Below are 23,010 nucleotides of genomic sequence, written 5' to 3' on the forward strand. Positions count from 1 at the left end.
GGGGTGGATGTGTTTTCTGTGCCTGAGGGCCCCTGCCGACAAGAGTTCCATTGTTGGCTGTTGGAAAACACACAGCCCTGCCCCTTCCCCCCCACCCCCTTCCAGGAAGGGAACCGGCTTTCAGAATTAGTCACGCTGCCAGCATCCCACACAACAACCCCATTGAATCCAAAGGGCAGTCCTGCAGGGTGAGTGCTATTCTTATCCTAATTTACAGAGAGGGAAACTGAGGCCCAGAGAGGGAGACTCGCTTGCCTGATGTCACATGGTGAGAAAGGGGTGGAGCTAGGATGTGAACTGAGGCTTTCTGGCCCGAAGTTCCTTCCCTCTCCACCTGTGGGCCTACTGTGTGCCTGCACAGTGTGATCTACTTATGATTCATCTGTTATGAGGCCTGGGATACAGTGACTCCCAAGAATGGTTCTCATTCAGTCACTCAACAAATATTTCTCAGGCACCTACTATGTGCCAGGCCCTGTGCTTCTGGGGACACAGAGGGAATGGAACAGTTAAGGTCCCTCTTTCCTGGTCTGACATTCCAGAGGGGAAAGAGTCAATAAATATAACCAGTAAGTGTGTAATTATACTCTGTGTCAGGAGGTGATAGGTGCTCATGCTTCGGGGGGGGGGTGGGGTGGGGGGGGGAAGAGAGAGAATAGGGTGGACCAAGCAGTTTCCAGGTGGCAGTCATAGTTTTAACTCTGGCGACCAAGGAAAGCCTCATCAAGAATGTGATGTTTGAGCAAAGCCCTGAAGAAAGGAGATGAAGGAGGGACCCAAGCGCACATCGGCAGGAACAGGGAATCTGCTGGAGGGAACCCAGGATGCCAATGTCTGGAGGCTGGGAAGGTGCCCGGTGTGCTGGAGGACCAGCGGGGAGGCCAGTGTGGCTGGAGCCCAGTGAGCAAGGGAGGGAGGGGTTGAGGGGGAGGAGATGGTGAGGTCAGAGATGCCAGGGGACCAGACAGGGGAGTGACGTATGGGTCGTGGGTCATGGTGAGGACTTTGCTTTCACCAGGAGAGAGGTGCGGCCAGGGGAGGGCTCTGAGCCGGGAGGGCCCTGACCTGACTCAGGGGTTCGCAGGCTCCCTCTGGCTGTGGGCGAGGAGCAGACTGAGGGCAGGCAAGAGAGCAGGGGACCCAGGGCGGGGCTGCTGTGGTGTCCAGAACGGGGAGGATGGAGGCCGGGCCTGGGCAGGGACAGTGGGGGAGAAATGGTTGGTTCCGGAAATATTCTTTGTGGTCTAATTCTCTTTTCTAACCTGCCCCGTTGTCTTTTTGCCACTTCCCCCCTCCCCCATCCTGCAACACACACATACACATGGGTGTGGAACCAGACGACCTGGCCTGGAATCCCGACTTTGTCCCTTAATTAACTGTGTCCCTTGAGGTTGAGTGAAGCCCCTTGTTGCCACACTGCCTAGCAGTCCCGCAGCAGAGTCTGGAACGTTCTCTGAAAACAGAGGGAGAGAGTTAGCAACAGTTGGTAAATGACACGGGGACATGCAGGGGTGCGGAGGTGGTCCTCGCCGGGTGCGGCAGCACCTCTGTAGACACCGAGGTGCGGGGGCGGGGGGAGGGGATGGGAATACTGACATGTCAGGGGCCCCTGTGGCCAGCTGCCGGGTCAGCGCCTTCCCGTGGCCACTGGTGCCAGCCATCCGAGCTCCAGGAACCGCAGACTCATTTCCCTGCCTCTGTGGCCAGGCGGGCCCTCGGGGACCCCAGCGGGCGGGGCCGGGCAGCCGGGACGGGGTAAGGCACCCACAGCTAGGGAGGAACAGAGCCGGGCACGCAGGGGACGGGGACGAGGGAAACCATCCAAGCTGTGGAAAGGGAAGACATTGCAGGAGGACACAAATAGCACACACGCTTTTATCTACAAAGAAACAAATGTTTATACATAACATTCACTATATACTATGTGCTATATGCACGAAGACACAGCCTCTCAGTCCGATTCAGTTCTGTTCCTTTAGGGGCTCCTGGGCGGATCAGGTGGTTAAGCCGACTTCAGCTCGGGTCATGATCTCCCGGTTTGGGAGTTTAAGCCCCCTGTCGGGCTCTGTGCTGACAGCTCGGAGCCTGGAGCCTGCTTCGGGTTCTCTGTCTCCCTCTCTCTCTGTGTCCCTCCCCGCCTCGTTCTTTCTTTCTCTCTTTCAAAAAACAAGCAAATAAACGTTAAAGAAAATTTTCGTGTCTAAGTCTACAATTTTTATCCATTTTCCCCAACTTTTATTTTGAATGTTTGTAACGACAGGACTGTTACGGAGAGAGTACGACAAACCCAGATACCCCTCGTGGAGATCCAAGTCGTAATAACTATTTTGCCTCATCTGCTTTCACTCCGTATGTCGGTACCCTAGTTGTTGTTTGTTTTCTGCGTCTCCTGCATCTCAGACCTCTTCTCCCGTTCTCCCACCCCCCCCCCCCCCCCCCGCCGGAGCAGGCCGGCTCGTGAAAGACTCCTCAACGCCTTTCCAGGGGGAAGTCACAAAGCACGACCAAGCTCGTCTTTGCTTTTGCCTTTTCTCCTCACCCTGGGCAGATTCGGGATGACAGTTCAGGGGTCCTTCCTGCATGAACCTCGCCTGATCCGTCCTGGGCTGCCTCTGTCCAGGGTCTGTGCTGTAATGGTGGCCCCGAAGGCGGAAGCAGGTCTGAGATGGGAGTTGGGTCTCCCTCTCCTACATACTTTCCCGTGAAGCCTCAAACCAGGGGGATATGGGGCCTGGGTCAACCAAAATTAATAAAGCTGCTTACCACCCCATGGCTTTGATTTTTTACTCTCATTCGGCATTCCTGAAAACCTTGTGATGTTCAGAAGCTATGTATAGGCTTGATTTTTCTCATGTTGCAAGAATTCCTAGGGTACTGAGAAATCACAGCCAATCACAGCTTCAGCAGACTCTGTAGGGCCAAGTGATGTCAAAAGCAAAATGAGGGGGAAATGTTTCGGATGACTTTTTTATCTCTATAAAAATAAATATAACACATATTTACTTATAAAAGATTATATAGGGGCGCCTGGGCGGCTCAGTCGGTTAAGCGTCCGACTTCAGCCCGGGTCACGATCTCGCGGTCCGTGAGTTCGAGCCCCGTGTCAGGCTCTGGGCTGATGGCTCAGAGCCTGGAGCCTGTTTCCCATTCTGTGTCTCCCTCTCTCTCTGCCCCTCCCCCGTTCATGCTCTGTCTCTCTCTGTCCCAAAAATAAATAAACGTTGAAAAAAAATTTTTTTTAAAGATTATATAAACATACATTTATATGTATGTATTACATACATACATGAGAGAGAGAGAGAGACTTTAGATATGATTGAAGTCAAGTTGGCCTAGAAGACACCCCAAAAGAGATCCAACCCCCAATAAGATGCAAGGAGCTGCACCCACTACTGACCCCCCCCACCCCCACGAGTGTCATTGTGTGCACCTTCACGCATCCACATGGGGGTCTCAAGTCAGAAGCCCCAGCCTCAGGCCAACACACGCATGGATATGGCACGTTCTGGTCCAACCCTAGGGGGAAGGTATGGTCGGCCTGGGTTGGGTAAAACCCCATAAACGTCTGTATATCTGAATGCAAGGCCACCAACATGAAAGATTCAGGAAATAAAGCTGGCAGAAGTTGATTCTCCAGGTGGAACCCAGTCCTTAGACGTGATGTGTTTTGTTGGACTTCTGTAATTTTTAAAACCTGCATAATTTTTTATTTATTTTATTTATTTTTTTTAACGTTTATTTATTTTTGAGACAGAAAGAGACAGAGCATGAACGGGGGAGGGTCAGAGAGAGGGAGACACAGAATCTGAAACAGGCTCCAGGCTCTGAGCCGTCAGCCCAGAGCCTGACGCGGGGCTCGAACTCACGGACCGCGAGATCGTGACCCGAGCTGAAGTCGGCCGCTCAAACGACTGAACCACCCAGGCGCCCCTTAAACCTGCATAATTTTTAAAAAATCTGACCCAACTTTTTTTTTTAGCAAGTAATCTCTACACCCAGCGTCAGGCTCGAACCCACGACCCTAAGATCAAGAATCACTTGTTCTACCCACTGAGCCAGCTAGGTGCCCCCAAGCCAACTTTTAATATTGGGAATTCTGTATAAAGATACAGGTTTCTGACACTGATGGAACATATAGCAGCAATTGGCTGGGACTGTGTAGACACTATCCTTTAATACTTTTAATTAGACTTTTTTTGAAGTAGGGTATTTTTCGAATATAAAATTCCAAAGGTAGGAGAGGGAGTCTCCCTCCGCCCCACCCCCTAGCCTCTCACCCCTCCTCCCCAGGAGCAACCACGGGTGTCAGCCTCCAAAGATACCTCATTCATGAACAAGGGTAGGCATTCTTCCCTCCTTCACAAATGGTAGCAAATTCTATACATCCTGCTGTTTTTCCCTCAGCGAGGGGTCTGGGAGACACTTCCGTCTCTCTCCATGTGGCTGCCTTTTAAACAGGACAGGAGTTCTCCCATTTGCCGGGTGGCCAGCGTGCCTTACGGTCTCCTGCCTGTCCTGCTTCACTCGTTCACGATTCTTGCCGGGTCCCTTTGGCAACTGAGTACAGACTGGCGCAGGGAAGGACACCTCAGCTACCACGAAGCGCTCGCCCCTTCTTGCCTTCGGATGCCTGCAGTTCTTGGACTTCCCAGCAGAGGGAGACACCACTCAACTCCCAAGACCATCAAAGGGGTCTTCCCGGGGACGCCGTAATTTGAAATGTCTGAGCAAGAGATGCTATCTTCCCCCAGACAAAGACCCCCTTAGCTGGACCGGGATCCTCCCCGGCAGGCCCCCCCTTAACACTGTTTCTGTCTCCCCCCTGAACTTCCCACTTGAACGGAGATCCACCCTGAGTGCCTCCTCCACTCCCTGAAGGGACTGGTCCCTTCTTAACGGGAGTCGGGGGAGGCCGTGTCCTAGTCTCGGGCCTGGGGTTGAAAAATGGCCTGAGGGAGCCACATAAAGAAAGCATGTGTCTGGGCGTGCCTTCCTTGCCTCTCCGTGCCTCCCTGTTAGGAAGTGGGGGGCCCTTTCTCCCTGGCCTGGGCAGACAACCCCCAGCAGAGCCTTGACCTCGGAAACCCCCTTTCCCCGTCCTGTGCTCCACACTCTCCCTGGCCTGGCTCCCGCAGCCCTCCTCTCCACCCCCGAGATGGTGTTGGGGGTCGCCCGGAGTCCAGCTGGTGGCCAGTGCAGGGCCACCCTTTCCTGGCCCTGCCCCTCCCCGTGACCCCAATCCTCCGCCAGCCACTCAAAGGCGCCTTGTTCTCCATCCAGCCCCCGGACAAAAGTCCCTCTGTCTAAAAAGGCAGAGAATTGGGGGGAGGGGGCACCCCAACGAGGACCGTGTGGGGGCCCACACAGACCCCAGCCAGAAGGAATGCCACGAGGAGGAGGGGCAGGAGAGGGAGGAGGGAGCGGAAGGAAGCCTTGCACAGTGCAATGGCCTTATCCGGAGTGGGAGGCAGCCTCCACCCCAACACCCACTGCGTAGACCCGGGCATCTGACTCCCTGCGCCCTTGGGAAGGTCTGAGCTAGGAAGGCCTGCTTGGTGCTCAGAAACCAGTTCCCAGGCTCTCTCGGGCATGGTGGACGTGACGGGGAAGAGGCCATGGTCTAAAGCCCAACAGCCCCCACCCCGCCCCCACCCCCACCTCATGACCTTGGTCACATCAGCATCTTCTGCTGGCCCTCGAGTTGTCAAAAGCGACAAGTGGTCTGGAAGGGGACTCTAGCTATCCTGCGACTGCCCGCAAGCACAGCACACAATCTTAAGTAAAAGAAATTAGATTAGGACCCCAGTGCAGGGCCTTCCCCCACCATGCTGCAGGACAGAAGTTCTGCATTTAAAGACCCCAACCTTCTTCCCGCCAGGTGCTTTTCACAGGGGCAAGAGATTAAAGAAAACCCCTCCCCTGATGTGAGGGACAGAATTCCAGCCCATCCTATTCTCCCTTTGCCGCACCCGAGGCTGCTGTGAACTTGGGGACCGCAGGGAGCTCCCCGGCATTAGTGGTAGGGGAGAAGGGTGTGGGAGCTGTCTCTTTAAGAGCAGGAATGGGGTGAGAGAGCCCCTGAGCTTTAGGGAGTCCAACTTGTTCTCTACCTGCCCAGGTTTGCTTAGGGCGGGGCAGCTGCGGATAAAGGCAGGACTCAGGCTTAGCAGCCCCATTCTCTCCCTTCTCTCCTGGAACTTTCCAAGCAGCCTGGGGAGCCACACAGGTGAGCGGCTGGGGTCCCCTCCTTCCAACAGCCTCTTGGCTCTGCGCCCAAACTATCCCCGCCCCTCCCTCCACTTACCTCTGTTAAAGACTCTAGAGCCTCCCTTCAAGAATCTTTTCTGGGGGGCAAGGGGGCAGCAGATTAGAGAAAGCCCCTTCCGTTAACGTGATCCCCACCCCCCCCCCCATCATTCTCCCTTCCGGGGGCTGGGTGAGGGTAAGGCCCACACGTGGGATCGGGGTGACTGGGTAGATCGGGGGTGACCGAGTTGACCAGAAGCATCTGGATTAGGGGCATCTGGGTGGATAGGGTTGCAGAGGGGTGCCGGGGAGGACTGGAGTATCCAGGTGGGTCAGGGCAGATTGAGGGTATCAGAGTGGATGGACTCGGATGTCTGGGGATTGGGGATGTGTGGATCCTGAAGGCCTCCTGGAAGAGGAGATGGTGGCTTCCTGGGGAAGCTGTAAAATGGGGAGTTGGTAGGAAATTTCGGGGAAGTGAGGGAGTCGTCAGGCTCGAAGGGCTTGGCCACCATCATGGAGGAACAGCCGCACAAGGCGGCTGGTAGAAACAGCTCTGGACCCCGTGTTGGGCCTGCAGGGCGGGAAAGGAGCAGAGAGGGGTGGGGAGAGCCTCCACCTGCAGGCTGCCCTCCTCTCTGAGCCTTCACACCGACAACAACCAGTTCAGGAGCAGCTCACAAGCCTCTTCCAACAACAGTCTGGGCAGGTGCCCAGACACCAGCTCCCAGCAGCCTGCACCGTGGGAGGGCCAGGCCGGAAATGTCGCCCAGGGGTTGGGGCGCCGCTAGGATCCCTCATCCATCCCCCCTGTGCCAGGGATGCTGAGAGGTGCCTGAGACGGGGAGAAACAGAGCCCTCGCGGCCAGGGGGACGTGGTGAATTCCATGGACAGAGGCTTCAGAGCTGGGACTCTGGGTCCTGGGGGACGGCATGCAGCATTAAGCTGAGTTAGCAGGGGTTTCGGGGTTGTGACAGCAACGGGGGGTAACCACAGTGCCAACTTCATCAAGCCGCGAAGATTATGTAAGTGAATAAATGCAAAGAACTGAAACAGTGCCTGGCATGGGGTAAACAATTAAGCATTAGCTCTTTTTTTTTTTTTTTCAAGCTTGTTTATTTATTTGGGGGGGAAGGGGCAGAGAGAGAGAGAAAATCCTGAGCAGGCTCTGTGTTGTCAGCCCAGAGCCCCATGCGGGGCTTGAACTCACCAACCGCGAGATCATGACGTGAGCCGGAATCAAGAGTCGGACGCTTAACCGGCTGAGCCACCCAGGCCCCCGGCCAGCACTAGCTGTTATTACTAGTATTAGCACCATCTCGGGGTGACGAAGCCTCGCCAGGTAGCTTGGCGAGGACCCACGGGCCGTCCTGCCCACACACCCACTCCAGCTCTTCTCCCCAAACGTGTGGGGCCCTAAATGCCATACCAATGCTTTCCAAAGCCACAGACCCCCTTCCTGCAAGAAATGGGCGCTCAGACTAAAACCATGAGTCCACCCTGAAGGACGAACGGCTGGGAGGATTCCCAGGACCTGAGTGCACAGGACCGGGGAGGAGTCTGGGCAAGAAACAGAAAGGAACACGGAGTGGGGTTTCCATGGTATGGAGAGACGGGCTCGCTCTCTTCAGCTGTGGACGGGAGTCGCGGGGACACAGCAGGGAAGGTCAAAAGGCTTTTCGCCAGGCTTAGCGAGGGCATGTGTTTTGCGATCGGTGAAATGGAGGCTAGAAGAGATGGCCTCCGGGGCTTCCGGCGGTTGGGGGGGGGGGGTGGCGGTGAAATGGGTGAACACACAGCAAGGTCACGGGCAGTGCGCAGCACAGGGTGGGTCAGAGGACGTGCTAGCTCTTGCTATCAACGTTTTGACAGTGGGTGCTTGTGGCAGTGGGGCAGGGGCAGGGAGGGGGCCGGGCGACGCACGGGGGCTTATCTCGGGCACTGAGGATGCGGGGAGGGTGGGCTGATGCCAGACCAGGAAGGGGATGGGGGGGTTCTTCTTGCTGGGCAGGCCTACCTGGGGAGGGAGGAAATAAGGCTGCCAGGAGGAGCCTGACAGAGCCTGGGGCCGGGGCTGGGGCAGAAACGAGGTGGGGGGCAGAAGATGGGCCTGGGGCTGCAGCCAGATGACTCGTCTCTGCTCTGTGCCCCACGCCCGCCCCAGCCTCCGGTTCTCCCTTGCCCGCGCCTCGCCCCCAGCCGCCTGAGGAGCCGGCCGGGCCCCGGCCCTGGCCCAGCCCGAGGTCTGCAGAGTCTGGGCAGGGCAGGCAGGCTCCGAGCTGTCCTGTGGCAGACACACCCGGGAACCGGGCCTCTTGCCACCTGGCTCCCGACGTCCCGTTTCCCAAAACACCCCGAGGCCCTGAGAGTCCTGAGTGACGAGCAGCCTCCGCAGAGCCAGGCTGCTTTAAGTCCCGCTCCCCCGCCGGGCTGACCCTACGCACCCATTTCCAGCTTTCAGTTTCTCAGTTTCCCCATCTGTAAGATGGGGATAACGGCAGGCAGCACCTCCCTCATTTGGTCGCCAGGGCAATTCGCTTCAAGCCCCAAGTTTGTGTCCAGTGAGTTGTTACTGTGATCCCTCGCCAGGTCCGCGTCGTCACCCCCCCCCCCCCCCCCCCGCACTTACCTCCCAGCCAGTGAGTGGGTTTTAATGCCAGCCTTCCTGCCCTGGGGCGAGCTGCGTACCCCCGGTGGGGGCAGAGTAGGAGAGCATTGGGAACCAGAGGCACCTGTCTGGCAGCCCGCAGCCCTGCTCAAGTTGGACCCTCCCCATCCGTCCCCACCCCTCCAGGCCAGCTGGACGCGGACATGCGAGAGGTGACCCTAAGTCTGCTCATCCTCCTGACAGGTGAGTACCCATCCCCGGGACTGCCTTTTCCCCAAACCCCTCTGTTGAGTGGTGGCCAAGTTCCACGTGTGTCCCTCTCATGCTTTCCGCCTCCCTTGTGGGGTAGGGACTACCAGGACAGCATCTCCTTGAGGGTAAGAAGTGCCACACTGGTGACTTCAAGGGACGCACAAAGACAGGACCTCTTAAAGCAGAGGCTCACACAGCTACAAAGTCACCCTCTCGAGGGAGGAGAAGGCTCAGCCCTGTGTACTGTGTCTTTAACACCTCCCTAACACTAGTACAAGAGATGACTGGGAGCTTCGTGTATGCGGCAGTTACGGAAATCCTTTGTGCCTCAGTTTCCCCAGTGTAAAAATGGAAACAATAATGGTATGCACTTAATAGTCATTTCACAAGTTAGTACTTGAAAAGCAGTTAGATGGGGCGCCTGGGTGGCTCAGTCGGTTGAGCGTCCGACTTCGGCTCAGGTCATGATCTCACGGTCTGTGAGTTCGAGCCCCGCATCGGGCTCTGTGCTGGCAGCTCAGAGCCTGGAGCCTGCTTTCGATTCTGTGTCTCCCTCTCTCTCTGCCCCTCCCCTGCTCATGCTCTGTCTCTCTCTCTCTGTCAAAAATAAATACACATTAAAAAAAAAGTTTTTTAAAAAAAGAAAGAAAGAAAAGCAGTTAGAACAGGGCCCAGTGCAGAGTAAGCACATTGCGTTTGTGCTTTAAATATAATTAAAAATTGTTAATCTCCTTTTCACAAAGAAAGAACAGAGCTTAGGCCCAGAGCTCAGGTGGCCCACTGCTTCTAGCCCGAATGTAATCCTAGTCCTTTGCTTTTCTGGTATTTTTTTATCCCTCACATCGGGCAAGATTGGCATTCCATGTAGGGTAGTAATAGAAAGCTGCACTTTTGAGTAAAGTGCATTAAGTTTATAATTAGTGATTTGCTTTAAAAGGAAGTGGTGAGCAAACACCAGAACGGGTGGGGTGTGGATGAGGCTGTGAGAATGACCGGGAACCGATGCCATCTGTCATCTTGATAAGTTGATAAGAATGTTGCTCCACGGGGCACTGGGCGGCTCAGCCAGCTAAGCGTTCGACTTCAGCTCAGGTTAGGATCTCGCAGTTCATGAGTTCGAGCCCTGCATCGGGCTCATTGCTTTCAGCACAGAGCCAGCTTCTGATCTTCTGTCTCCCTCCCGTGTTGACTCTCCCTCTGTCCCTCCCCTGTTCATGTCTCTCTCTCTCTCTCTCTCTCTCTCAAAAATAAACATAAAAAAAAATTACAAAAAAAAAAAGAATGTTGTTCCATTTCTGCGGGAGGCATGGATTAGCAGGTGTCTGGAAACACCAGGCCAAAGAGTGGCCTAAAGCCGCCCAGATTAAAACCTATTTTAGGAGGCAAAGTGCCAGCAGGGATCACAGGCTTGGGGCTCGGGGGTGAGTCCACACCTCCGAGGTGAGAGGTACAGGGGCAGCCAGTGGGGGCCGGACGCCTGTGCCCGCAGGAGGGGAACTGTCTGCCAGGGGACCCTATCTCGAGGCCCCTGAGGCTCTGTGGCTCTGCCCGGCAGTTTACTGAGGCTGGCACCGCCATCCCCTGTCCTTCCCGCTTCTCCCAGCAGGCCTGCCTGCCCTGGACGCCAACGACCCAGAAGGTGAGTCAGACTGGACCCTTCCACCAGGCTCACCCCCAAATTCCACCCCCCCCGCACCCCTGCATCTTGGCTGTTGTCCTGGATTCACGTTCTTTTTTCTTTTCTTGCAGATAAAAACAGTCCTTTCTACTATGGTGAGAGCTTGCACCCCTCTCTCCGGAGCCTCCCCACCCCCACCTACTATTTTGTGCCAAGGGGGCCACCTAGGTTGGGTGAGGGTCTGATGTGGGCGAAACAAGGGTGAGGATAGGAAGGGGCGAGGAGTGAGGCACTGAACAGTCAACACCATAGAATAAAGGAATAAAGGAATGAGCGAGGCCAATCTGGTCCCTGCGAAGGTTCTCTTCCGGCAGGACAGACACACAGGAAGCCAGGACAGTTCACAGGAAGCCGTTGTTAGGGTTCAAATCAACGGCAGGGGGAAGGGTTGTCTTGCAAAAACTGCCTGAAGGAGGCGAGCTATGCGGTGGCCTCCCCGCCGTCTCTCAGGCACGGCAGACACACTCCAGACCTCCAGACCTTTGTACCTTCCGATCCCTTCGCCATGGCCCCCTGCCTCACCTCCCCGGGTCTCTGCTCGGAGAAGCCTTCCCTGACCACGCTGGGCCTCTGACTTTTTGTCCCCTGGCCCTGCTTATTTGTCTTCAGAAAGCTTATCTTCACCTGACCTTCCATTGAATCTCTTATCGCTTGTTTGTGTGTAAAGGGGAATGTGAGCACAGGAGGGCTGGGGGGCTGTCTGTTCACTCCGTATCCCCGGCTCCCTGCCCGCCATAGGTGCCCAATACCTACTTGTTGGATAGATGGGGGTTTGATGGGGGGGGGCAGGCACTGACGACCCCCTTCGGGTTTCTCCTAGACTGGCACAGACTCCGAATCGGTGGACTCATCTGTGCTGGGGTTCTGTGCACCATCGGAATCATCGTCCTCATGAGTGAGTGGGGACGCTGGTGGCCGGGCTGGCAGGGCAGGGCAGTGGGCCCGGGTCCTCTCTCCCAACCATCCCCTCTCCCCAACAGGTGGGAAATGCAAGTGCAAGTTCAGCCAGAAGCCCAGGTAAGACGGGTTTCCCGTGTGCCCGGCTCACGCTGAACAGACACCTTTCACTGGTGAAAGGAGCTAAATCTCGCAGAAAGAGGCCTCCCGGCGCTGCCCTGGAGAATTCGCGCCACTAAGATTTTTCCAGGTTTATTCTTCAGAGCTGATAATCTTCAGAGGGCCCCAAATCCTGAAAAGCTTTGGTCCCTGGAATGTTACAACCAGCATTGGAAAAATAGCCAGGAAGCTGTCAGGGCAAGCTGAGAATCTTCTAGCCTTGAGAGGACGAGGGAGTGGATACTGATTTCACGACTTTTCTTTCCCTAGTCACCATCCAGGGGACGCCCCTCCTCTCATCACTCCAGGTAAGACAGGACCAGCGTGGGGTGAGGGGAACACAGGATGTGAGGGGTGGGTGAGTGTGCACGTGTGTGCACGTGCCTTGGGGAGAAAACCCCATGTGCATTCACAAGCTGACCCGTCATCTCTCCCAGGCTCTGCCCATCACTGTTGAGGATGGATCGACCAAAAGGACATGGACATCCCTTCTCTTCCCCCAAGTCTTGGCTCTGCATGGGGGCTTGGACTCCAGGATGGAAGTCTCCCTCCTCTCCTCAGACCGCCTTGCCAGGGTCTCATCTCACCTCTCACTGGGGGTGGGGGTGGGGTGTCTTTCTGTTCGATTTTTAATCTAAAAGTTGATCGTGTCTCCTGCCCAAGCAGCCTCAAGACTCCCTACGTTGGGATGGGCTTTCACTGGCAGCTGGCACAGAAGCTGGCCATCATCTCTCTAAGGCCTGGTGAATGGCATGAGGTCTGCCCTCTGCCTCCCAAGGCTGGGGGAGCCACGGGTGCAATTTAAAATTTTCTAGTAGCCAAATGGTGGACACTCTGGGGAGTGAAAGGGTGCTCTAACCAGATGGAATGCTGGGACATTGAGACCATCCCAGGAAAACAAGGATGTGGATCTTCCTATCACGATATGAGGAGTCACATAGATTATGGTTAGAATAGAAAGACCCCATGACCCCCCCCCCCCACTCACCTCTGGGACCCCACTTGATTATAGAAAACTCTTCCTAGTACCCAACTGTCCCTGTGAGTTCTCTAAATAATTCCCCATGAGACTAATAATATATAGTGGCCACATGGCGTGAGAACCTCCGAGGAGCCTCAAACTCCCTTGAGACTCCCCGATACCCAAAAAGATCTCCAAAATGTCCCCAAGGGCCACCCCATATAACGCCTAAAACCCTTCAAAACACCTAAAACTATCTCCTACGATGCCCTGAGACATGACCCAAAGAAGAGATCCACAATAAACCAGCGATTTGTCCCTTCGTCATGCCCTATTTCCTTCAAACATCCCACGAGGCCCCCCATAATCACGAGCCCACACTCATGGGGCTTGCGAAAAAGCAGCAGGGGCAGCCAAAATGCACCCCGTGACCTCTCCCCTCCATAACACTGCTCCTGGGATACCACTCCTCCCGCTCTCCCCCGCACGCCACCCGAGAGACACCTTCTTCCAAAGATCCCATAATGGGTGAGGCAGGTGCACAGCGTGTTTATTGAGCTTATACACTTCCCGTCCTCTCCAGAGAAAGGGTAGCGGGGGCTCCAGCCACAGCCCCTACTTTCCCACCTATTTCTTGCGCAGGCGCAAGAGGGCCAACACGCTGGGCTTCCGCCTGGGCAGGAGGCATGCGCACAAAGCAGCAGAGGAAGTTAGCAGGCCCGGGCAGGGAAACCGGCCCAGCGACTGATGACGTCACGGAGGCGGGCACTAAAAGAGATTGGCCAGAATGAGCTTAGAGGGAAAGGAAAGCTCTCTCCTCCTCAGTACTTTCAGAGGGAGCAGGAGGGGAGTGGGCTTGAGGGGGCTCTTCCAGACCTCATGGAGTTCTGCACATCGCCCCCACCATGGCTTCGGTACCCCAGCTTCTTGCGGTGCCCCAGCCCGAGCCCCAAGTCATGCTTGGTCGGAGCGTGTGCCACGGGCTGAGATGTTGCTTCAGACTGGAAGTTCAAGGCCCTTGTCTTCAACTCGGCCTGTGGTCAGTACCTCACAGATACCATCACCCCGGGTAGGGCCAGGAGGCCGTTCAAGTGAGCGTCCAGAGGCCTGGGACTCCCCGCGCCAGTGCCCCCTCCCCTCCGAGCCGTGTCCAAGGTCTCAAGGTCCCCTCGCGTTTCAGGCACTGAGGTCTAGCTCGTGATGCTGGTAGATCTGTGTGGGGCCCTTGAAGCAAGCGGCGAAGAGGAAGCGTCTGCCGGCCACGGTGATGTGAGCAAAGGCACGGGGGGCCACCAAGGCTGGGGGCCCCAGCTCCTGCAGCGGCTCCAGGAGCCCTTTGTCAGGCTCAAGACGCAAGACCTGACTGAAGGCGAAGTCGCTGCCCAGGATAGCCAGCTGGTCCCTGGCGATGAGCAGCGGCTGGAAGACGTGGGCACCACGCGAGGGCAGTCGCTGCAGCAGGCGGAACATGGAGCCGTCCCAGCGCATGACCTGTGAAGTGTGGCCACTAGTTAGGGCCTGGGGTCCAGGAGGGCCAGGCCTGCAGCCCTTCTGAGCACTTGGGACAGCCTGGAGACAGGCCTGTAGGTCCCCAAGCTCCTGCAGCTTTCTTACCTTCACACGTGTCACCACCCAGCTGCTCGGGCCACAAACCTGAAGTCATCCTTGGCCCCTCTCTCCCCCTCACGCCCCACACAGAGTCGGTCAGCTTTACCCACGATGGGATACATCTCTCCCATCTCCTCTGGCTGCACTCCGGCCCGGCCGCAGTCACTTCCCTCCTGGACCATGATGCCAGGCTCTTCCCTGGTCTCCCCCCCTCCATCCCTACACCCACAGTCTGTTCCCCACACGTGTCCTGGGGACACCTGAGTCAGATCAGTGCCTTCTAGGCTCTGCCTGGTGGTATCTCACCCCAGAATGAGAATGCTGGAGGGGGTGGGCCATCAGCCCCGGAGACTCAGAGTGCTTGTGGTCAAGTGGGTGGTGGTCAAGTGGTGATTGTGGTCAAGTGGGAGTTTGGAGCGTGTCAGAGTTATGGAGCCGGAGTCTGGCGGTAGAATTAGAATCGTGGGGCCAGTGTCAATGTCGGGGGACAGGGAGTGGCTTATGGTGAGCCAGCCTGAGGGGTCACTGTCTTGGAGTCAGTGTCAGGGCAGCCAGAGTTCAAAGATCAGAACACTAGGTGGGGTCAGAGTTCGAAGGTCAGCCTGAGAGGTCAGGTCAGTCTCAAGGCCGGTGTGCAAGGTGGGGTCGGTGCTGAAAGACCAGCCCTGAGGGGGGCCGTAGGTCGGGTCTGGCTTGTGGCCTCCGCTGCCTGCCCCACCTGAGGGGCCCAGCCTCACCATGGAGTCCCCGATGTAGCGTGTCAGGCACAGGAACACGTCCCCGCCGGCCTGGAAGTGACGCGTGGCATAGACGTCCTCAGCCTCGGGGATGTCTGTGCGCCTCTCGAAGCGGCCCCCGAGCCAGTGGAAGAGCACAGGCCGCTGTGAGGCAGAGGCCAGCAGCAGGTGGGGCCGGCCGTCCAGCTCGAGGGCCTCGGCATCCGTGTCCCGGTGCCAGGCGTGCAGGCTCTGGTGAGGGTAGAAGCCGGGCCCGTCCCGGCACAGCAGCGTGGTGCTGCCCGCCTTGGAGGCGTCGGCCACCACGAAGCAGGGCTGCCCGTCCAGCCACAGGAGCTCGGCGTCATTGGGCCGCAGCAGCCGTCGTGGGGCCAGGGCCTGTGTGGGGGCCAGGCGCAGGCCGGGGCCGGGCCGGGCCCACAGCTGCGAGCCACCCCACAGGCGGGCGGCCAGCACGAAGAGGCTCGGGCCCAGCACCAGTGGCTTGCAGGACACCACCGAGGGCGCTGTGGGGGGGTCGGGGAGCAGGAGGGGCGGTCAGGTCAGCCAGGCAGGTCGGGGTCTCCCCCCCCCCCCACACCGGGCAGGCTACGGGGACAGGCAGGAGGATGCGAGGCGGGGCTCACCGGACAGCTCTTCCTCGGGCCGGAAACGCTGCAGGCTATAGTCCCAGGTGAGGATCAGACAACGGCCCGCAAACGGCTGTGCCAGGACGATGTGGGGCTCCCCCTGGTAGGAGAAAGACTCCACGCCCAGCGCCGCCTCCCCGACCGTCTGGAACCAGGACAGCTCTGGGGGTGGCAGGAGAGAGTCAGGGAGGCACGGGGGACCCCGAGGGCCCTCATCGCTGAGCCTCGGTTTCCACATCTCTGAAATGAGGGGTGTGCACCTCAAAGGGACGGATAGCGAATCTTTCGATCTATAGACGAATTAAGTCACAGCAACACGGTCATACTGTGTTTTCTAAGCTGCATGACATCATCAAATAACTGCTTAGGAACAATGTATTTATCGATTCATTTAACTCCACAAGATCCCTGTGAGGGACATTTCATCATAGCCGTTTTACAGATGAGGAAACGGGCCGAGAGGCAGGCACGGGACCGTCCGGCACAATCCATCCTTGCCACCTTCCATGAAATCGGACTGGAGCACAAAACTGCCCAGGTAGAGGCCACCTTGTCTCAGCACTCCCCCGACACCTCCCTCCTGAGATGAGGCGTGGCCCTGTCCACACCAGGTTTCCAAGGGAAAAAGAGCCAAGCGATGGGGGTAACGGTCGCCTCACTTGTTTGGCAACGGCTCGTCCCGGACTCGGTCCCTTTCCCCTTCTCCCCGTGACCCGGCACGTGGACGTGCCATAACTCACTTTCAATCATGAAAGCCAGGACAACACCCAGAGGCTGTCCCACGCCCTGGACTGCTCACCTCAGTCCCTCCTCTCTTCTCTAATTCATGGTAAGCAGCCTAGCTTTGGTCGTGATGCACCAAGGTCGCCCAGCGCGGTGGTGGACGGGCCCGGCGGTAGACTCCAGGTTCTAATACATCACTCTATGTGCCAGGCCCTGTCTCCAGGTACCAGGGTCGAAGCAATGAACGAAACCACCAAGGATGCCCACCCAAAGGTGGATCTCTTAAAAACGTCCTTCCTGTCATCACCCCCTGCTCCAAGCCCTCCACGGCTTCCCACGGCCATCAGGATAAAGGCCACTCTGCTCTCTGTGGCTTTCAAAGTCGTACACAGTGAGGCCCCTGCAGCCTTCAGTGTCACCTGTGTCCTTCCCTGCACTCACTCCCCGGGACACTGCCTGACTGTGGCCCTCAAGCAGGACAAACTCTCTGCTGCCTCAGGGCCATTGCACATGCTGTCCTCCCTGTCTACAGCGCTCTTCTGGATCTGAAGCCGCCTCTCCAGAAAAGCCTTCTCCAATCAATGCCCCATGGAAGGTAGGACCGCCCCCCTCACTTAATCTCCCTCACCACTCCCTGTGTTTATCACGAGGCGTAGCATACATTTATTTCTGCAACGTTTTATTTAATGCCTCACCCACCAGGGCTCTGAGGGCGGGGCCCTATCTTGGTGCCCCTTGCCTCTCCCAGGGCTGGACACAGAGTGAATCTTTGAGGGATAACTGAAGCTAAATTCTCCGGTTCTATGGGTCCCACAGACCAAAAACGTGTCTCACACTTAGATGATGGTAATAATCGATCACTGTATCTATAGCCTTCGGATCTGAACTCAAATACGCACTGCTTCAGGAAGCCCTCCCCGGCCCTCGCTCTGGCTCTGGGCGTCTGCAGCTCTGTCGGCTTCCCCCATCCCAGCCCTGACCGCTCTGGGTTCTCACTCTCCGCTTCCTCTGCGCTTCCTCGCTGCTGAGTCTTCTGCAGTGCCCGGGACCCGTAAAGGTACCAAAATATATTTATGGGAAAGCAGAAGGATCGTAGCAAGTATTTTTAAAAGGTCATTTTTATATTAATAACACCAGCAGAGTGAACATTCAGGAGGGCCTCCCATCCGAGGTTCTGCACCAGATGCAGGTGCAGATACATCACTGAATTCTCACTACGTCACTGTTTATTACCTCCATTTTACAGATGAGGAAACTGAGGCTCAGGGAGGTGATGCTGCTTGCCCAGGGTCTCACAAGCTGGGAAACGGCAGAGCAGGGAGTGAGGTGAGCCCTTCAGCCCTGGCAGCCATTCCCCTGATCTCCCGCCTTCTTCTGGAACCCCTGCTGTCCCTCCCGCCCTGCCCGGAAAGCCCCCACCTATGGCTCTGCACTTGAACGTCTTGGGGTCCAGGTGGCGGAGCTGCATGTGGGCCAGAGCAGTGGGGCCGGCGCAGGCCCCAGTCCCCACGCTGGCATTCACGGTGGGCATCCACTGCAGCAGCCAGAGGACGCGGCAGTCACACTGGATCGGGTTCCCGCGGAGGTCCCTGGGGCAAGAGGCCGGGGAGGGGCTGCGACCTGGCTTCCACTGCCCCCTGGAGGCCACACTCCCCGCCCCCTCCCCGGGCAAGGGTTCGGGATGGGGCCCCAGAGGTGAGTGAGGAAATATGTGAGGACCGTTGCAGCCGTACTTAGTTATGTCAACCGAAAGTGGGCACAGCAATCCGCTTCCCTCTCAAACATTCCCCAACTCCCCGACCCGCCCAGCCCCCTTGAGCCTCACACATGAGTTAGGGTCTCCAGGCCTCGGAACAGGAATCTGGGGAGGGTCTTGAGATTATTACTGGCCAGGCTCCTGGTGGAAGGAGAGAGAGAGGAGGAACCGTCACCAGCTACCTGGATGCCCCGCGTGATGGGGTGATGGGGTCTGGGGGAGCCTGTCAGGGCGGGCTGGTGAGCAGAGGGGCGAGGCCTTGGGGGCACGCACAGGTGTGTGAGTGAGCGAAGTCCTCTGAGAGCGTTCTTAGAGATGGAGCCAATGTCATTGTCCTCGATGAAGCTGTGGAGGGAAGGCATGGTGAGCGGGAGGCCCTGGGTTCCCTGCTGTGGCCCCGTCGTGCTTGGGGGGAACTCACCCCACGGGAGCCCTAGGCCCCTGGAATGTGCCGACGCCTCCCCGGAAACCTCTCCTCCCCAGGGTCCCAGACTACAATCCCAGGAGCCAGGAGCCTAACCTGTGCTCGTTGACAGCCTGACAGCGAACGCTGCCACCCCATCACCACCACTGCCACCGTTTCCAGAAGCACTGGCACTGGGACAGGCGCTCCCGGTACCCACGGCCCCACTGTCCCCAGCACCCCCTTCTCTACCCGCCACGAGCACCCCTACAGCCACAGTTTTCCCACATACCGGCCCCTCCGTCGTCCCCGCCAAGCCCAGTACCTACCACGTCGCCCTTACGCCCACACGACGCCGACGCCGACATCCTACCCACAGCCACCGCCAATAGCAACACCGATATGTGATGGCCAACACCCACGACAATGGTAACACTAACATCGACCGCTCAGACTCCATCATCAATATCGCCACCGGCGCGAGCGCCATCGGGTCCGCCATCTTTGCCAACGTCATCCCCACTCCATGGTCCTCCTTCGTGCCGGCACTTCCCCGCGAGCGGCCGCAGCATCGCCTTCAACACCGTTATCGCCAACACCGGCCCAATGCCGGCGTCGTCGTACCGCCTTCCCCGCCACCCCTACCATCACCGCCTCAGAGTTGTCTCCCGTTAATTCGAAACATCTCCTTGCCTCCGGCCTCTCTGTCCGCTCCCCGGGCTCCCGTAAGTCGGGTAGGGCCAGAAACAGTCTTGGGTTCCCCAGGCCCTTTGTGCACCTTGCAGCACAGAGAGGGGAGGTGAGCAGGCTTCTTGCCAAGACGCCAGGCCTCTTGCCCCTCGAGGAGGGACCCTTGTCCGGACCCTCCCGCCCGTGCCAGTAAGCCTCTATACCTCCCTCCACTCTAGGAGCCACACTCTACCAAGCCCCTGTCCCTGCCCCCATCCCCTGGCCTCACTCACAGGTACTGCAGGTGGGACAGGCCTGCAAATGCATCGTCCTCAATCACAGAGAAGGAGTTGGATGTGAAGAGGCTGGCAAGGGAGCAAGAAAGAATTTTTGCAGAGTTGTTGCCCCCTCTCTGACATTTTAACCTCGGCCTCCACCCTCAACCCAGGTGGGCACTGTCTCACACACACACACACACACACGCACACACACACACGGTGCTTTCACAGCCATGCACATACACGTATGTGTGCACCCCACCCCCCACGCACCTGCGTGAACACCCACCCACTCCCTCGAGCTAGTTGTCCACTCAGCTGGGCCCCACTCACAGCAGGTGCAGTGTGGGCACCCTCAGGAAGCTTCCGGCCTTCAGCTGGGTGATTCCAGTCCTAACGAGTGAGCTGGGGACGTGGGCGATGGTGGGTGAGGAGAAAACCGCCCCCAGGCTCCAGCCCCGCCCCAGAGCCGTCCCCTGTCTGGGGGACGCTGACATGGCACCCCAACCCTGGATGTATTTCCTTTACATCCCAGGGACACAGGCATTTGCCCTCCTCACTTGGCGAGGATCCTGGCAACATTCAGTCCTCCCTCCGGCTGTCCCCCTTCTGGGGCCCCAAATGCTGCCCCTGTGCTTCGGGATTGCCCTTCCGCTCCTGTCCCAATCCCAGCAGCCCCCTGTGAGGCATCCCAACATCCTTTGCTGCCCACCTCCCAAGATCCTGAAGGGCCATGTCCTCGGGGGCCCGGCCCCCTGCCCCCAAGCCCTGGGGCCCCAGGACTCCCATCCTCACCCTCGCGGTGACACTCACAGTGACAGAAGGGTCGGGGAGAAGCTCTCGGGCAGGTCTGGAGAGCCCTCACACAGGGCACTATCCTTGGAGCAGGAGCAGCTCGGAGGGCACTTTCCCTTTGGTGGTCTCCAGGCCACCCCGGCGCCCGCTCCGGCCAGCAGCAGCAGCAGCACAACGCCTGCCCCTCCCATCCCCCCTCACCCCCGCTGCGCCCCGGCTCCTCTCTGCCCACCCAGCTCTGTGGGCTGGGGCCACTACACGTCCCATGCCAGGCGACCGTCCATTCCTCCAGCTGGCACGCCCCGTCCTGGCTTCGCTCTCCTTCCTCCGTCTCTCTTTCAGCCTGTCTTTCTTCCCCTATCCGTTTGGTGTCTGATTTTCTGTTTACTTCTTTTTCCCTGTCTGTCTGTCTCTGTCCCTTTTTGTATTTCTGACTCAGGGAGTTAGCCTGTTTTCCACTCTCTCTCTTTATTTCCGTCTGTCTCTCTATCTCTGTTTCTCTCTCTGAGTCTCTGTCTGCCTGTTGGCCTGTGTGTGTGTGTCTCTCTCTGTCTGTTATCTTTATTTCTCACCCCCCTTTCCAGTTCCCCGTTCTTCCCCTCCTCCCACGCCCCTTCTCCTTGGAGGTTTGGGAAAGGGACTCACTGGGCACCGGGTGCGCCCAGCAAAGCAGCGTAAGAAGGAGGAGGGGGTCAGAGGCCATAGGAAGAGCAGCCCTAAGGAAGGGACTGGATGGCCCCATGGGAGGGGAGGGGCCACAAAGGGCTGGAGCTGACCACTCTCAGCCAGCCCCCTCCCCAGATTTCCCACTCCACCCCACTCAGGGAGTGTAAGGAGGATGTCACCCGGGTGGGGACCGGATGGCTCTGCAAGCGGAGGGGGTGGGAGAAGAGACAGCTGGGGGCTGGAGCCATCCTGGCCACGCCCAGCCAGCCCCCTCCCCTGGCTCCCGGAGGGTGTGATGTGCGCGGTCACCAAGGCCCAGCTGCTCCCTCTGGTGGCCAAACAGGGCAGGGCCGCTGCCCTGCCCCAAACCCACAGCCTCCAGGCCAGCCTGAAATTAACCCCTTGAGTGCCCACCACCCGCCGTGGATAAGGAACCAATGCAAGCAAACAATGATGGTGATGGTGCCACCCCCCTCCCTCAGCGTTGGCTCTGCACTAGGCCCTGTCCTAAAAGTTTACTAGCTCGTGCTAACAGCTCTCTAAGGTTGACCCTATTAAATGGCTATTTTACAGGCACAAACGCTGAGGAGAGAGGTCAAGTAATTTGCGATTTGGGTTGCTGACTGGGGCTGAGCCAGCACTCAAGCCCTGGCAGCCGGCTCCAGGGCCTGTCTCGTGATTTTTGTGTTCTTTCTTGGGAGACCAGAACTCATGAACACTGGTTGTTTTCATTTGGACTCCGCTTTTAGCATTAAATAAGCAAAATCCAGAAATAAATGACACGTGTTCCCCAACCTGAAAGACTAGTAACAATAATCATTGAGCACTTACCGTCTGCCTGACTTAACATGAATTTACTCAGTTCTCACAACAGCCCTGTGAGATGGGATCCCCACTTTGCAGGTGGGAAAACCGAGGCAGGAAGTGATTAAGTGATTCGCTTCATGGCACTGGACAGATCTAAACCTAACCTCTGTCCTCCCACCCCTCAGGGAAACACACGGCATCTCTGGCTACGGCTGCACACGCCTGGAAGACGTGGAGGACAGGGGGCTCACCGGCACCAGCTCAGCAAGGACCACGGGCTCGGTTCTGCGTGGGCTCAGGCGAGTCGTTTGACCTCCCTGACCCTCAGTTTTCCCATCTGTCGAGGGGGGCAGTCGGTGGCACCCACTCCCCAGGTGTGCAGAGCACTCCGTGAGATGAAGGAGGCCGTGGCCCCCGCTCGTGGGTCAGCGCAGGGTAGGCGCCCCGCCGTGGTCGGCAGGCCTGGGTGTGGACTCCGGACCCAAGTGCTTGTCCTGGACCCAAACGGCTCTGTGATTTGAACCAGGCCCTTCAGGTCTCGGTTGCCTCAGTTGTACAGTAGGGATGATACACTTCTTTACGGGGTCTTTGAAAAGATAAAGAACTTCATGCCAGGGACACAGAGGGGACGCAGACACGCCTAAATCCATACTCACAGAGCACTCAGCCACCAGGGTTCTCGCTGCGGCTCACGAGGGGAATGACAATGGCGACAGTGACAATACCTAACGGGTGTGTGTCACTGACTGCCGGGCTTTGTTCTAAATGTTTTCCACGGATCGTTTCCGACGGTCCTCCTAACTTCCCTCTGAGGTGACTACTGTTTTATCCCCATTTTACAGAAGGAGACACTGAGCCTCAGAGAGGTTAAGTCACGGGCCCAACATCACGCAGCTAGAAAGTGGCTGAGCTGCTCCTCTCTGGAGCAGTTGGCCTCGAGAGGGAGGGAAGCCAAGGACTGGCTGGAGCTGGCTCGGTGCTCCCAGCCCTGCTTCACTTCTCTGCTCCTCTGTCAGCCTTCCCCAGGGCTGCATAAACATCAGGGTTATCATTAACCAGAGACTGCTGGTGACCCCAGGGTGCAAGGCCATGAGGGGCAGAGGCTCAGACATACAGGGGCGAGGGGGTGTCGCAAAG

General features: G+C 57.6%; 2 protein-coding genes and 1 long non-coding RNA gene across 7 annotated transcripts; 2 read left to right on the plus strand and 1 right to left on the minus strand.

Moving 5' to 3' along the window:
* Window positions 1-6,110: 6,110 nt before the first annotated feature.
* Window positions 6,111-13,124, plus strand: FXYD3 (FXYD domain containing ion transport regulator 3). 4 transcript variants are annotated; one of them, XM_086691137.1, is made up of 8 exons: window positions 6,111-6,226; window positions 9,042-9,098; window positions 10,711-10,746; window positions 10,857-10,880; window positions 11,606-11,680; window positions 11,766-11,802; window positions 12,112-12,149; window positions 12,258-13,124. In XM_086691137.1, exons 2-8 carry the CDS (start codon window positions 9,059-9,061, stop codon window positions 12,296-12,298), a joined length of 291 nt encoding a protein of 96 aa, XP_086547263.1. In that variant the 5' UTR covers window positions 6,111-6,226; window positions 9,042-9,058; the 3' UTR covers window positions 12,299-13,124. The 4 variants fall into 4 exon arrangements, with proteins under 4 accessions (XP_086547263.1, XP_086547260.1, XP_086547261.1 ...); XM_086691134.1 differs by lacking the exon at window positions 6,111-6,226 and adding an exon at window positions 8,648-8,808; XM_086691135.1 differs by lacking the exon at window positions 6,111-6,226 and adding an exon at window positions 8,657-8,808 and having other exon boundaries at window positions 10,714-10,746.
* Window positions 13,125-13,331: 207 nt separating this feature from the next.
* Window positions 13,332-20,624, minus strand: LGI4 (leucine rich repeat LGI family member 4). 2 transcript variants are annotated; one of them, XM_086691014.1, is made up of 9 exons: window positions 20,419-20,624; window positions 19,939-20,010; window positions 19,621-19,692; window positions 18,529-18,600; window positions 18,325-18,396; window positions 17,919-18,088; window positions 15,774-15,938; window positions 15,148-15,653; window positions 13,332-14,293 (listed from the first exon to the last, which is right to left on the minus strand). In XM_086691014.1, exons 1-9 carry the CDS (start codon window positions 20,589-20,591, stop codon window positions 13,979-13,981), a joined length of 1,617 nt encoding a protein of 538 aa, XP_086547140.1. In that variant the 5' UTR covers window positions 20,592-20,624; the 3' UTR covers window positions 13,332-13,978. The 2 variants fall into 2 exon arrangements, with proteins under 2 accessions (XP_086547140.1, XP_086547141.1); XM_086691015.1 differs by lacking the exon at window positions 17,919-18,088 and having other exon boundaries at window positions 15,774-16,066.
* LOC147573534 (uncharacterized) lies at window positions 16,034-21,867 on the plus strand. Its single transcript, XR_015245157.1, has 5 exons — window positions 16,034-16,605; window positions 16,710-17,094; window positions 17,372-17,556; window positions 17,746-17,825; window positions 18,739-21,867. It is a non-coding gene; the product is annotated as an uncharacterized LOC147573534 (long non-coding RNA).
* The last annotated feature ends 1,143 nt before the right edge of the window (window positions 21,868-23,010 follow it).

This window comes from Puma concolor, chromosome E2 (genome assembly GCF_028749965.1).
Source record: "Puma concolor isolate L17-30 chromosome E2, mPumCon1.1.hap2, whole genome shotgun sequence".
NCBI lineage: Eukaryota > Metazoa > Chordata > Mammalia > Carnivora > Felidae > Puma > Puma concolor.